This window comes from Onychostoma macrolepis, chromosome 02, assembly GCF_012432095.1.
Source record: "Onychostoma macrolepis isolate SWU-2019 chromosome 02, ASM1243209v1, whole genome shotgun sequence".
Taxonomy (NCBI): Eukaryota; Metazoa; Chordata; class Actinopteri; order Cypriniformes; family Cyprinidae; genus Onychostoma; species Onychostoma macrolepis.
Window position 1 is genome coordinate 20,158,774 of NC_081156.1, and position 15,783 is coordinate 20,174,556.

Consider the following 15,783-nt stretch of genomic DNA (forward strand, 5'->3'; position numbering starts at 1 on the left):
CTCTTTTAACATCAGTCCTAAATCTCATAGCTTCTTCCTTTTAAGAAGTGATTTTTTTAATTTAGCCAGTGTATTTCCAAGAGAGGCCTCCAACAACAAATCACATCAACTGTGTAATTCGATAGTTTATTACCTATGCATTAAGCCATTTGTAAATCTGTAGTCTTTGGTGGTCCAGAAAGAGGTTTCAGGTTTCTGGCTGAGCTACCACCGTCCAACTAGCACTTATTAAAGCAGCGTGAGTTATTTCCCAGTTTGACTTAGATTTCATTTCATTCAGAGTAATAATGTGCCATTTGACCACTGAGGTAGAGGAATGAGTTGATAAAGGGCATGAACATTAAGAGTGTAGCTCCTAAGAGTGGTTGGACTTGAGCCCACAGCTCATTTGTCACAGCAGAAGAGTGGTACTGGGTGAATTTGTCATGCACCTCATCTGTTTTAAATACTTTAGTGAAGTGTTAAGTTAATTTAACCGAATGCAGGTGATTTAAGAGGTTTGTAGTCTATACTTTGGGCTTAGGGTTACGGTTAGGGTTAGAATGCCTATTTTGAGCCTAACTGGATTAAAACTCTTCACACAGCGAAAATGAATGGAAGAAATGTAGTGGCTGTAGTATATCGTCTGAGATGGTGAATGTTTATTTGGTCTAGAACACACATTAGCTACTACAGACTGAAAACTATTGCTCTTTCTGAAATCACATGGTGTCTAGAAGGTTCTGTGTTTGGTTTGAAACTTGCTTTGAGACCTTTAAAAACAATTTATACCAGTGCTAGTTTGCGTTGAGTCCCTATTTTCCAGAATTGCAGTCTGATAGTACGCAGAAATTATACAGCCTGCATTTACAGAGACTAAAATGCTAGTATTTCTATTGTAACTTGCAGAGTCGCTAATGCATTTCTTGTAATGCAGGCTCATTTCTTGGCTTGACGGCTGTAAGGTGGGTGTAGGGAGCGAGTGAGGAAGTTTGGTGAAGGAATCCAGCAGAATGTGTTACTGTGCTGCGTCAGCGCAAGACTGTAGGGCTGGTGGGTTGCGGAGTCCATGTAGAAGTGTGTGCCTTCTCAGTGGATACATTGCATCCCAGCACAGCCCTTTTCGCTGAGTTAGTGCATTCGTGGACAGAAAGTGTTGGAAACTATTCTAGCTCCTTTACACTGTGGCAACATCAGACAATCAAAGCTGTCTGTTTGGATCTGTCACACAGTTTGATTTTAACACATTTTCACTATTAAGTTGATTATTTTGCCCTTCACTCAAAATATCAAAGTGCTGCCAGATATTTGGCAAAAGTTACTCTTTATCCCTGTGGAACAGAAGAGATCATTTTTACATTTTATAAGCCGTTGAAATGGAAATATGTTTTTTCATTGGTTTTCAATGCCATTGGGAAAGAGTGCTGGATGGGGAATAAAGAAATGTAAGGAAATACAGAAGGAAAAAAACTATTTTCAAAGAGAAAGCAACATTGTAAAAATGTTATTTATTGCTATAAATTATTTGTATTGTTATAAAATCTGATGAGGTAAATTATGGTAGGATGTTGTTTTCATACTGCAAATGAGGCCTTAATCAGTATGTTTGTATCTTCTTGTTTGGTTGTATACATGTTATATTTTTTATATTTTTTTCTTTTATTTAGAACATTCATCTTGAGAACAGTTTATCTTTCAGGGTATAATGCTTGTTTGTTTGTATTTGTTTAAAGGCATAAATCTAACTCAATTTAGTGAGGTTTATGTTTAAAAAACATTTCAGTTAGAAAATTTACAATTGTTTTTCTGAGAGCATGCCTATAAATTCTGTCTTTTCTCAAATTACTGATTAAGAAAAGAGTTTTTGCAGTGTTGTTGTTTACATGTATTGTAGTGAAGATGCATTTGATATAGTATATGTTTGAGTCAGAGTGAGTGTTTCTCATTTGGCTCAGGTTTATTATTACTAGAGAAGAATGTTTTCAGAGCACTTGTTTAATGCACCCCCTCCCCTCCAGGGTTTTACATGCATTGATGTTCTGTAATGCCGACTTGAAACATGACATGCTTGTGTGTTTTCAGTATGCATGCAGAGACCAGGAGTATGGAGGTAGATGGAGAAAGAACATTTGTCTGTCCTTCAGCCCACAGGGTCTGCGGGGTGAGCTGTCAGGGGGTCTGGAGGATTTTATCCTTATCTCAAGCCTGCTCCAGCTTGGATTAGGAGAATGGTACACAGTTCTCCAACTGAGAACAGGCTTTTTTTTCTTCTTTTTTTTCCTTTTCCACTCGATGCACAAATGACCACTTCCCAGCGGGAGGTTCATGGCATTGACTGTAAGGATTCTGGAGAGGGTTTGGGTCAATGCTGGGTCAGGCTAGTTGAATTTGACTGTTTAAAGGCACCTTTGCTTGAGCTTTGAGTGGTGGAGACACTTTAGAAAGGGGAGATAAGCAAATCTGAGCTGAACAATTCTGTCTAAAACAATGTAGTTTACATAGTGACAAGAAAGATTTAGAGTAAATCTTGCTTGTTTATACTGAATTGACTTGTTGTTGAAGGCCTTGACTAAAGTCATGCTTCTCAGTAGTCAGGCTTTTGTATGACAGGGAACAGATCAGGAGTGGTGGTCTCCTCACATAAACAAGGACTGCTACCAAATTTCTCCTTCTTCACTCTTGACAAATAGATATAAATTCAGCTTGTAAAAGAAACCATCTGTTAGGCTCAACCGTGTGAGGAGAACGGGTCAAGTTAGCATCCGTTCGTTCTTCGGAGATGCTCTTACCCACTATAACATACTGTCATATGATACGGTGTCACACCTAAATGATGGATGGACTCTGTGCCTTTCCTTGCAACACAAGGTCTGGCGTTCATTCAAAAACAATACATGTCACTGATGGAGACCAACTCTTTTCTTTTGGCATTACCAATAAAAGAAAGGCCCCGAGTGCAGCGCAGTGTCTGATATATTAATGAAAGTCTTTTGGCTTCCAACTCTGCCAAAATCAACTCTGCGCTTCCTGGCCTAAAAAAAAAAAAGGTAGAGTGAAAGAAAGATGTGTATTTTTTTTTGCTCGACTCGGAGTACTACTTACTGGCAATCCGTTTTGCAGAACTGGCCAAGACGGAGGCACAGTGCCTTTGTTTCTGAGGCTTTGATTACTTTGGCTGTCAAGACGACTGACGCATGGTATTATTCTTGATCGGGTTACCTTTTCGACTTTTTTAATGTATAATTTAACTTAACTTACGAATACATAAATAATAAATTATTGCGAAAAAGCTAGAGGAATTCTTCTTCTGATGGCTGACATTTGGACGGTAATTTCTTTGAACTATATCACACGGTATTTTTCTTTATGGTACATCTGTAGTTTAATTGGACATGGCTCCATTGAGTGGTGCAAACACATCCATTTCATTTTGTAGTTTGTTTTTTATGTGTCCAAACGTAATTAGTGTTTATATTTTGTTTCTTAGTCACTTACACAATGGGTGGAGCTGCACCGTTTGTCCTGGTGTTTGTTGCTCTTTGTTCTATTACGTGTCAAGCATGTCTGGCATGGAAGTTTATTAAAGTGCTCAGTGGGTTTTATTGGCTGCGTAAAGTGATGAAGCTTGTGAGCGCTCTTCTGGCTTATGTCAGGCTAAGCTTAGTTGCTGCGGTAACGAACAGCCTTGATTGCTGAGTCAGGATCCAGGCCTTGTGGTGGGCCACCCACTAGCATGAACCTTTCCTGCTCCAAACCCCCCAACCCACACTCCTCCCATCAGTGCAGATGACTGCACCCCTGCTAGAACATTCGATACACAATAAAGAGGTTAAAGGAACAGTTCACCCAAGGAATTTTTTTTAAAGACTCTTTACGCAGTCCTCAGTGACCACAGCTGTCAAGCTCCAAAAAGAACAAAAAACACCATAAAAGTATCATGAAAGTCATTCATGCAATTCCATATAAAAGTCTTTTGAAGGCATACGATAATTTTGTGTGAGGAACAGTCCAAAGGTACAGCACGATATTCTGGGCTCTTGATCACCATCTATATGTTGCAAGTTGTAAGTATTTTGTTCATTTCTAATGAAATATTAAAGCAATCCATAACGTCATTATTCACAAATAAATGTGCCTACCCCTTGCATTCAGAATAAAAAAATGGTTACTGTAGTGTGACACGCAATTTTTTGTTTCCACTTCTGGACATCGGCCAGTCACAAGCCTGTTGTGTGAAGTAGTGTTGGGCGAAATGCTCCATAGCTCCATATCATAATATCGTCAGACTGTAAGATCGCCGATACACAATATCATCATGCTAATTTATTTAATTATTTACTTACTTAGTTTCATAGTTGGAAAGTGAACCAACTTATAGCCATAAAGTGAACAGCCATAAAGTGAAAGGCTAAAAGCAGCCCAATGTTTCTCATTCTGTGGTCTTCAATTATGTTTGTGTCATTTTTTTTTTTTTTTTGAGCTTGACAGCCCTTTGTTGTTATATGGCAAAAACTGCAGAACAGTTCTTCAGAAAATTCAACTTTTGGGTTGGATGGGGGAAAAAATTATATGGATTTGGAACTATATGAGTAAATAATGACATAATTTACATTTTTGGATGAACTGTCTCCTTTAAGAAAAAGAAAAGAGAAGAAAATGTTTCACAATTCTAAATTGCATTAATGCCTGTTGTGTTTTGCTCTGTTTGAATTTGGATGAAGGAATTGTTGATTCTAAACTGTGCCATTCATTTCAGGGAAGATCATTGTTTAGTGCTGTAATTTACTGTATTCAAGGGTCTCTCTTGACTTTTTGTTGCCAAACATGTTCTTTGGCAAACCCCCTGACGAAATGAGATCATACCTCTGAGACTTCAGATATTAAACAAATGTCACCCCGTAATTATGCACACAGAAAACCGGAAAATGAAAATCCCTCTTCATTGAAAGTCATCATTTTTAGCTGACATCAGAATCATATTGTAAATCAGCGTATAATATGACTTTGTTCTGTGGTCTCACCATCTTATCGCTCGCTTGTTATGTTTATTGAAGAAACATGTACATAACAATTCAATTATCGTTCAAGTGTCAAGTGTCTCTAAGGAGAGGTATGAACACATTCATCCAGACCCAAAAATAATCTGCACTTGCTCAGAGGGTCTTTGCCCCCCTCTTTCTCTGTCATGAAAGTTCAGGGCCAGATTCCATAACATTACAGTGTTCTGAATGAGGGGGCTGTTTTGAATTTCCATGGATACATCTAGATGACATCACAGTACTGTCAAGAGCAATGAGCCGTATTGAAAATCAGTTCAGGCAACAGTGCGTTTGTGGGAGGTGTTCTTTTTATTAGCCCCAGCGGTGAGCTCTCCATTCGGTTCCTTATAAAACCAGAACTATAAAAGATTGAAAGCAAACCTTTATTTCGTAGTATGATTTCTATCACTGAGGTCATTAGTATGAGTCCCTCTAGATTCTCTTTAAAGTAAATGTTTTAACCTTGAGGCTGTTAAGTTTAACTGTGTTTGAATTCTGCTTTATGTTGCAGAATTAAGTACTACATACATAGTATACACTGTATTGTATAATACATTCTGTTTGAAACAAAAAAAGTTCAATTCTAAAATGCTGAATTGGGATTTAGACAAAGACATCTGCTAAGCAAATAAAATTAAAAATGATATTATTTTTAATGGAATGTATAATAAAGAATGCAGGTGCAGTATGGAACAATAGCATGCTCCTACACATTCCATGTTCCTATTATGATCAGTGTTATTTTAATATTATTTATGTGGTATTATAGTTTTTAGCTTTAATTTGAGTTATTTTAGTCATTTTGCAATGTGCTTTTCTCATTTGTATTAGTTTTTGTTTTTAAATGTTTATTTAGCTTTATTTTTTATTTTATTTTTATTTTAGTTCTAAAAATTTTAGTACTTCAGCATAAACATTTTTTCTGTTAGTTGGCAACATTTGTAATTTACATTTTTCCTAATTCACAAATTTACATGTTTAAATTTTCATCTAATACATTTTTTAAAATACTAATACTGTAAAACGATTAATCGTGATTAATCGCGTCCAAAATAAAAGTTTTTGTTTACATAATATATGTATGTGTGCTGTGTATATTTATTATGTATATATAAATACACACACATGCATGTATATATTTCAGAAAAAATTTATGTTTATATATGAAATATATTTTTATAATATAAATTATATGAATATAAATGTAGACATGTAAATATATGTACATATTTTCAAAATATATGCATGCATGTGTGTGTATTTATATATACATAATAAATATACACAGCACACACACATATATTATGCAAACAAAAACTTTTATTTTGGATGCGATTAATCGTTTGACAGCACTAACTAATCCTATTACTTTTTTTTGGACAGAGTGTTTGTGCTTTTTCTCTGTAAAGCAGATAGTCAATACTCAGTGTGATTATTGAAATGTTTTGCTTAAAAGTGCACTGCTCAAATGAGTTTAGTCGTTCATCTGGATCATGTATGAATATAATGGCATATGGCCTTGTGGCCTAATGTTTCTAATGTTATGGGTTAATAATGAGGCATGTGTTTATGCTTTAAGGAAACCAGATGCCATAGTATACATAAGTGTGAAACTATTCACTTTGTTTCAGCTCTCTCCATATGGCCGGTTTATTTGAAACTCATTTGGCATTGGTTGACGCTCACGTCAATACTATAGCAACTCCAGTAGATATGCCAGAAACTGACTACAGCGCTTAACACATGCAGATACATTGTCATCACTAAAAGATCGGTGTTTTAAAAGCATAAAAATCTACTTGTCTCCATGTATTATGAATGTAGCTCTTTTTGGTTTATGCTAGTGAGTGAAGGGACTAGAAAGGATGGATCCCACCTGATACTAAGCCACTAAAGAGTATAAGAACACTCAAGTGGGCAAACACCAGGAGTTTGCAATTATAATGTTACTTCTTTTTAAGGAAAGGAAGATTTGTTCTTCAACTCAGAGTCTAAAAGAGCTGCTTTGCAATCAAAAATAACAACAATAAAAATAACATATTGTGAGCTGGAATAAGAACAAGGTGAGCTTGTGTGACTTCACTCAAGTCACTGCCAAAAAAGTTGCAACATTCTGCATGCATCAAAGCCAACAATGTTTTCTTGCTATGGTTTTTATAGAATTTTCTGCATCAATCACCAAGACAGATGTTACATTACATAAGAAAATGAAAACCCCATCATGTATGACTTTATATGAAGTTAAGTTATATGCTTAATACTGTTAAACCATTGGGAAAAGAGTGGATTTAAAGGTTTTTGCATTTAGTTAGTGCAGTAGACCAATATCAAGAGCAGAATCTCTCTTTCGGCTCATTAGCCAGAGGCTCTTGGCTTCAGATTTTGATTTCCTGTCTCAGATTCTGAGTGGGATCTGCCTGTCTGGCTGGCTGTGAATTATCTCTGTTTTTGTCTCCACACATTTTCCATACATCCTTTTTATGATTTCCTCTTTAGTTTGCGCTTTATTTCTACAGTAATACAATACAGATGACTTGCAGGGCTGAACATAAGCATATACAGTATATGCATGGCCACAGTGTGTTTTTTGTCTTTTCTCAATGTTTTCATTCCAAGCAGCAATGTTGAATTTATCTTGAAAGACCATTGTAGGTTTATCCAGTTCTTTGAGTTGTTTTCACAATCGCCAGCTCCATGTCATCTCATTCTTTCAGAGTCTCTCTGGATTTCTAAAACTGCACATGGCCTTAATCACATAAGGAAATAAGTGGAGCTGAAAACAGCCCACACGTGTCCCACTGACTGTGCCAATGTCTTAGGAAAGACTTTATTGCCTCTCTCTGAACTCCAGAGAGGATTTATTCCTATTTCTGCCTTTATTTTGTTGCTGATGTCATAAAAAACCTGTTGGATCCAGAAACGTTAAAGGCTTTCTTTAAATTACTTGCTGTTGATTTGTTTGTATCAAAACTGCATGTGTCTGATTAAATTTGAGCTGAGACAAGTAAACATGCAAACAAAGGCTTCAGGTTGTAGCCCAACCATGAGTGCGTAACAATTGTTAGTCATTTCAAGGCATGATTTTCTTCAGTGTATCTTATGGATTTAGCCTAGTTTTCCATGAAGATTCAGTCTCGCTCAATCGAAATGCTCCAGTGTAATGGGCTGTGCTGTTTTAATTGGTCCAGACCTCTTCCACACGGACACACCAGGATTGGTGGCATGTTCAAACCATTCATAAGCTAAAATATACTACACTTCCTATACCGTGGTGGTGTTTTCTAAATGAGGTTGAAGTCAGTAATATAAAGGGTTCTTTGAGGAAAAGCATTCCTTGCATCCAAATTGTAAACTGAGCTGACATTTTAGATGTTTGTTCTTCAGTCTTTTGGCATGAAGGGATGATGTATCAAATTTTCTCTTGCATCCTTTGATTTTTTTTTTCCTTTGTGTAATAAGCTCCAGATGCTTGTGCCTATTTAAAGTGTTATAAACCTGTTTGCTGTCAAAAAAAAAAGGGGGAAAAAATGTTACTGTTGCATGCTAGTGGTGTGGAGCAGTACAGTTCAGAGGTTTACAAACATAATGGTGTAGTAATTTGTCTCTGTAGTTATACCCCTTTTTTAGAGGGCTTACTTGTTAACATTCCAGAGAGGGGGCTTTTAATGAGGGACGCTGGGGGCATGATGATTGGATCCAGAGATGTGCACCAGATTCACAAAATTCACTATTTCTGGTACACAACTGAAAGGAATTGCATGCAAATAGCATTTTATTTGAGTCTTACTGTGAGTGATGATTCCAGATGTTGGCAGTGGTCACATAGAGATGGATATCGAGAATATTTTTAACATGACAAAACTCATTGTTTCTTGTGTTGAAATAAAGCGGAATGACATACTGCAAGATTTTGTTTGCTCTTCATCTTAAGAGACTGACTGGGTCTGTTGTTACTAGTTGATCATGTTTGTTAAACCGGTTGCTTTCGGGTCTGCCAATCCGTCATGTCATATCCGTCATATAATCATTTTATACTTCTGGTCTTCCAAATTTGTGTAGTCTCTAAACAATGGCCAGCATGAAATCAGCTGAGGTAATGCTTAAATGAAATTATGAAAAGACGTACTTTATTATGACAGCTTTTGCACATTTGTTGCATTCAGATCATGCAGATAAGGCTGTAATTATTGTCAAATGGCAAACGAATTGTTTTTCTCAAATGCCTGAACTCTGATTGGACCCAGAAGGGTTCACTGCTCAGATTTGCCTAATTTATCAGTAACTCTTCATTAGCTTTTGAACTGTAGCTTAAACGTTTGAACATTATGGAGGGCTTAATTAAACATAATTATAAATCAGTCACCCACTGTAAATGTGCAAACAAATTTGTAATGGCTGCTTTAGGCCTCTATGGTTTCTGTGAGACCAGATTAGACTCCCTTGGAAAGTCTTTTATGATTTTTCAAGTGTTTTTTTGGAGGACAAGTCTGGGTAGTGGTCCTTAAAAGACCATAGGAAATCTGAAAGCTAATTTACCCTAAAACTAAGATAATAATTTTTGCAAAAAGAGCATATTGAAGAATCACCCTTATATGTACCAAACCAAAAATCAACTCAAACCTGGACCGCTTTCTGTGTGTAGTGTGGAAAAATGTATTTTTGTTGCCATGGAAATTTCCATCACAAGTGTTGTGTTGCATTGGGCAAGTGTGAGTGGGTCTTATAGCAGGTACAGAGAAAAAAGAGAAGTACAGGAATTTTCTTTGAGCGACTTCCTGAGTCCAAATGAAACACAGCTGTTGCACAGGCATGGATGCGGGCCTCAGCGTTTCTCTCTCTCTCTCAATCTCCTACCACAGCTTAACAACTTCATCTCACAGAGTGTTAAAGCAGCACTTCTCTATTCTGTCCTCCTCCAACATTTAATATGATCCATCATGAGATCTGTAGCATGCATACTGTGAAGTGTCGACTTGAACAACAATCATCCAATGTACATTAACAAACAGTAGGTATGGGCTGTTGTGTGTTACTGTAAATTCATTTAGACTGTTTGACTAGTTATTTTCTCATTGGGAATTTCCTGGACCAGAACCAGTCACTGCTGGCTTGTTGAAAATGACACTCTAGCCATTTTCCAGATCCTCCCTAAAGCCCTGTAGTAAAGGGCAAGGTATGGTCATCCATTCCAGGGCCTCAGTTTGCTTTTCTCTTTAGGTTTTTCTGCGTGTGTTTGAGTTACACACATTAAATGTGTGGGTGTTTGGATGTGTGTCAGAATGTTTCAAAATAATGTTGTCATGTACGGTCCGCATAGACTGCATTAATCTATTGGCTAGTGTATAGGGGTTTGAACAAGAAAACATCGAATCTTGAAGAAATTGAACAGGCTTTGATTCAAATTCCTCAAAGGAATCATTCTAGTTCCTATTAGGTTCCATTTACAATTGTTTTTGTACTTTCGGAATGCAATTCCATTGCCATATGATGATTTCATTTCAATAGTAAATACAAAACATGAACAGTTTACGCAGACTTTTTAGTTACTTCAGAATCAGACTGTACTGGTTGCGCTTTACAGTTTTGATTCACTTAAAAGAGCCAGTTTGTTAGAGTAATTTGTTTGGAAATGGAACTACATCGGTTGCGCTGTTTGTTTCAGCCCAAAATACCCAACAGATAATTTCACAGCTGGAAACAGCTGGAAAATGTCATTTTTGGGGTGTGTCTAAAAAAGAGCTGATTTGGAGTGTATCGCTTTAAATGCAAATGAGCTGCATATTCCCTTTCCATCTCCAGAAGAGGGAGTTGCGTATACGTATCTCTGCATTGCATATCTACAGCAATAAACAGCTGGTAATAGCAACATAACTGAGAGCTAGAGAACTGGTGTTTAGCCGTACATATGGGAAGCCAAATGCACTGAAAGTGGTACAAAACAGCGCGATGTTGCAGGGCTCGCGCCGTGCTGACCTGTCATTGGTGCGGATCAATTGACCAAGCCACGCGGCCGCGCTACCGAACGAATCTCACACTACGAACGGCGCAAACTAATCTCACAAGTGTGGCACTGATCAGTTAAAAATACTTAAAGTACGCACACAAATACGGTTAAAATGCTAAGCACTATAACAACATGACATTCACAAAGGAGTTTGGAGTGATGCACGTATTTAGGATTTGGAATTGGATTACACTGATTGTGCAGTACACTTTTTTAATTCACTTAAAACAATCAGTTCATTAAAGTAATTTGCACTTGATACAATGACACTGGTTGCGCTTTTATGCTTTTGATTCACTTAAAAGAACCAGTTTATTTGAGTCATTTTTTTGCCAATGGAACTACATCGGTTGCGCTGTATTCTGTTGATCATTCCGAAGTCAGAATACATTGTTTGCACTTTCTGTCTCGCAGTGTAGATGTTATAATTGTGTTACTGCACCATTGATTAGCTACTGCAGGTAACTCCATCAGTCAAGTGGGAACATATTTTCCAGGAACCATTAATGAAACCAAATGACATTCAGTTTTGAAATTAAAAAAAAAAAAAAAAACTGAACAAAAACTGATTTTTGTTCCCAACCCTATAGTTAATAAGTAGAAAGCATTGCATGTTTCCCTATCTGTTGCTTCAGAGTATAATTTTATAGCTTGGAATTCCAGCTATCTGAATGAGCACATCTGTATTTCTTCAGTGAAATCAGCTTTTCCCTCCTGATTTTCAAAGCATGTGTGAAAGGCTATAGGAAGAGAAATCTGTGTTGTTAATACAACGTTGTAAGTCAGGAGCAATTTGTCCATCTCTAGTTAATAGTTTTCATTAGTTGAAAGAAACTCAGCAATAAACACTCTACAGCAATGTAGAAGTGATGCATTTATTGTTTTCTTTTCTCTCTCTCCACTGCACACCCCAGTGACCCATAGCCAGAGGTGGTGATGTTGCTTGTTTTCATGGTGCGGTTTGGTTATAGTTGAGTGAGGGTGGGATGGTGGGGGCTGAGGCCTCTTCTGATCTCCCCCACACAGACCACCTCACCAAACCCTCAGTGCAAACCCCCCCCAACATCCGGGGCCATAGCTCGGAGGGCCCTTTTTTGATGTTTACACAGATGTTTAGGTCTAAGGACAAGCTCCCCAGCGACCTGCCCACCCCCCAGCTCTCTCATGGGGCTTTCATTTTAGCCTGACCTGGATGCCATGGCTGTCACTCTGACCATATGCTGATGAGTCAAAGAAGGACGTGAGGCTCGTTGTGGAATGTCTGGAGTTTTTCTGGAGATAGTGGACATGTTTATTTGCTAAGCCTCAATCTAAACACAACAGGGGTCCACTTTGCTCTTAGCTGTAGCAAAAACATGCAGCATGTTGCGAATTTGACGTCACAGTCTGTTATGTACTGTTCAAACTTGCTGTTTGTCCTAGTGTGACACTATTTATGGTTGACCATTTATTCCCTCTATATCAAGGAGAAAAACAATTCGCTCAATGGTAATCTGAACCAGACTGACACAAATCACTCATTCTCGTTTAAGACAGGCATGACACATGGTCTCTCGCCACAGTAAGCCCTTTTGGTGTTTCAGCTTGGCTCATGAAAACAAACAGGGGCATTTATTCACTTCCACCGTCATGTGGTGAAACACTGTGATCTCTAAAGCTGCTTTGCGTGAAATCGCTGAAATAGTTGTTTGTTCCTTAGAATTCAGTTTTGTCTTAAAGAAATGTCCGGTGTTTCAGATGCTTTGTTATGTTAGTTCATGCGAGAATTTAGTATAGAGAAATCATTCAAAGCATAGGTCATTATCAGTATGGAAAGCATAATGATATATAGAAAGATCATTTAAAATAAATATGCTAAAGCAAAAAAAGGTTTAAAGGATATTTCACACAAACATTCTGTCACTGTTTACTTTTGTGGAACACAAAAGAAGATATTTTTGAACTAAGTTGTAAGATATTTTGTTTTAAACCATACAATGAAAGTCAATGGGGTCCAAAAAACCTTTTCATTGTTTAGCCAAAAACAATGCCTTAAAAAATATAATAAATATATAGTAAGAAACATTTGTCAAAACAACTTTTCTGTCCCACAGAAGAAAGTCATATATATGTATTTACATCATGCATAACAACATTTTAATATTTTGATGCAATGTTCTTTTCTGTTGCAGGTATCCAGGAAGGAAGTGAATGCACTAAATGTAAAAATGACTGGGCCCTGAGGGTGGCGATTGCTCTTCTGTATGTACTTTGTGCACTGCTCACCATAGCTGTGGCTGTGCTTGGATACAAAGGTAGGACGTCCTGACATTGACTTTGACGATCACACTCTCACACTCATTTATCTTTTGCAGTGATGTGCATAATTCTACATGTTTGCAGTTTCAGCCCGCTGTGCTTTCACAATGAAGACTGCAAATCTACAAAAGTACGGCACAGACCATTCCTGCTCTGTTGCTTAGAACAGAAACCTGGAAAATCTAGGTTCACTGGGTTTATATCTTATCCAGCTAAAATGTATCAAGAATGTGCCATAAATGAACATTCCCCATAATTTCTGCTGTTCAGTTTTGAACTTTGGCTCACTTTATTATTTGTACTGACATGAGGCAACCATATTGCACCGTAGAAACAAGATAGTTTTCCAAATATTGTCAGCCGGACTATCACAGTGAAATCTGTTTTCTGTATTAGCTGGGAAAGCAATGAGCGATGTGAAACAGAGCATCGCAGTTTATTTTGTCAGGTGCCAAAAACCAGGGTCCTCATGTATAAACGTTGCTGTATCTGAATTTATAAAAAATAAACTTTGCGTAAATATGTGCGCACCGTACGGATGCTCTTGACTCTGCTTACACTCTTTTTCCTGGAGTGAGGAAAGTAATGAAGTAAACAAGGATTTTAAACTCTGTTTTCATTTCGATATACACATTTACATCAATTATTCCATTCTCATTAATGGAGATAAGCACTGAAATTACATAAAGTCATTACGCAGAAGTTAAACCAAATTTATATAAATTTAGACATATTTGTAGTTGATGCGCTTAATCACTTTTCCTGTGGCATGCAATGTTTTAATGAAAGCGAGGAGTGCTATAATAATTCATATTTAAACTAAACTGCAGATCTCGTGTTATGAGAATTTTTTTTTGCGAGAACAAAGATCAATGATGCACACTTACTTTGATACTATGGCGAATCCATTCTCCGGTTTAAATAGTCTAATAGCTAGGCCTACTGTACAACCGCAGCTGCACAGAGGTGCTGATGTCGTGTGAAGGCATCTCCACAACATTATGAAAAATACCACTGTATTTGAAGGATACAACGGTAAGATACAAAAAAAACGGTAAGATTTGCGTGTTTCCTTTTTAAAATACTTTGTCAGTGTTGCGCCGAGTCAGACAATTGTATTTACACTGCAATAAATATAGGCTTATCTGTTTCCACTAAAAATAGCTAAAAGATGTGCACTTTTTCAGCAAAACTGCATAAATTTGATTTGATTTGAATTGTTTAAAACAATTGAAATACTATTTGGCCAGTGGAAAAGAATGAGGTCAAGTATATTCTAAAATAGGCTATTTATCTGAGAACTAAACAGTTTTGTTTTTATGGATATTTTGATATAATCTTAAACATTCTGGATGATTTTGGCAATAAAAATTAATGTGGCACAAATGGCATTTAGTCCGTATCTCATATTTCCTTAATGTCTTGTACCTTTGATGGTGTTAAACACGGTGTCACGTGGATGGGAATATGCATGGAAATTATATGCAGATGAGGTTATGCATAGTAAAACTAGGCGTTGTAAGCTCCATATACAGTATGGTGATTTCTGGGAGGAGACGGGGTGGAGATGCATGTACGCACAATCTTCCCCTGACTGGGATTTATAAAGGGACTTTTGCGCAGGTTCTGGCGTAAAACCTTTGTGCGTACGCAAAATCTAGCTTTTGTGCATACGTACACTTTTAGGATGAAATCTATGGAGAGTTTTATACATGAGGCCCCTGGATAAGATAATTCACGATGTTGTCTTCCAGAAGGACACGGTAAATTAGAGGTATTTTTTAGCTTTCGAATGTAGTTAAGATTTTAAACAACTTTATTCATTTATATGATACAGCTAACATTTCTGTAGCAAGCAGTGCTAATAGGTTTGCAATTTAAATATTTAGAAGGGATAACAATATTGTATTATACAACAAAGCACTAACAAAAATCAGATAGATATATAGATAGACAGACAGATAGATAGATAGATAGATAGATAGATAGATAGATAGATAGAAGAGAGACAAATTAACTTCTACAAAGCAGCCCAAATCTGTACTTGAAAATGTGTCCTTGCTTATTTACCTTTAAATGAATGTGATCGGATTGTCCAGATCACGTCTCCATTGAGTCCATATGTCTCCTCTGGTTCTCTAAAGCCCTAATGCCAACCAGATGAGAAGACCATGTAAAGCAGCAAGTTTCACTACAAACCTGCTCCAGAGGAGATTTTATGCCTTAGCGGCAATTTGCTGTCCCAAAACCCACAGGTTGATTGACAGGGACTTTGTGGCATTGTGAAAACACGTCATGTTTCCTTTGTTGGCAGTGCCAGAAAGTATCTGGTTACTTTATTCTGCATCACTTCTCAACAACGTCATATAGACAAAAGTTTTTAATTGTACGTTCAGATTTAGTCCAGTGAGTGTTTCAGTGGTGCATATTTAGATTGAGTCACTCATTCTGTCAGCTAAAAGA

General features: G+C 37.2%; 1 protein-coding gene across 1 annotated transcript in view; it reads left to right on the forward strand.

The window, feature by feature from the left end:
• Positions 1-15,783, forward strand: part of LOC131552399 (collectin-12-like) — a 57,961-nt gene that overhangs the window by 5,680 nt on the left and 36,498 nt on the right. The window contains exon 3 of the mRNA XM_058796170.1: positions 13,194-13,316. Within this exon, the coding sequence (XP_058652153.1) occupies positions 13,194-13,316 (123 nt within the window). The remainder of the gene's footprint in view (positions 1-13,193; positions 13,317-15,783) is intronic.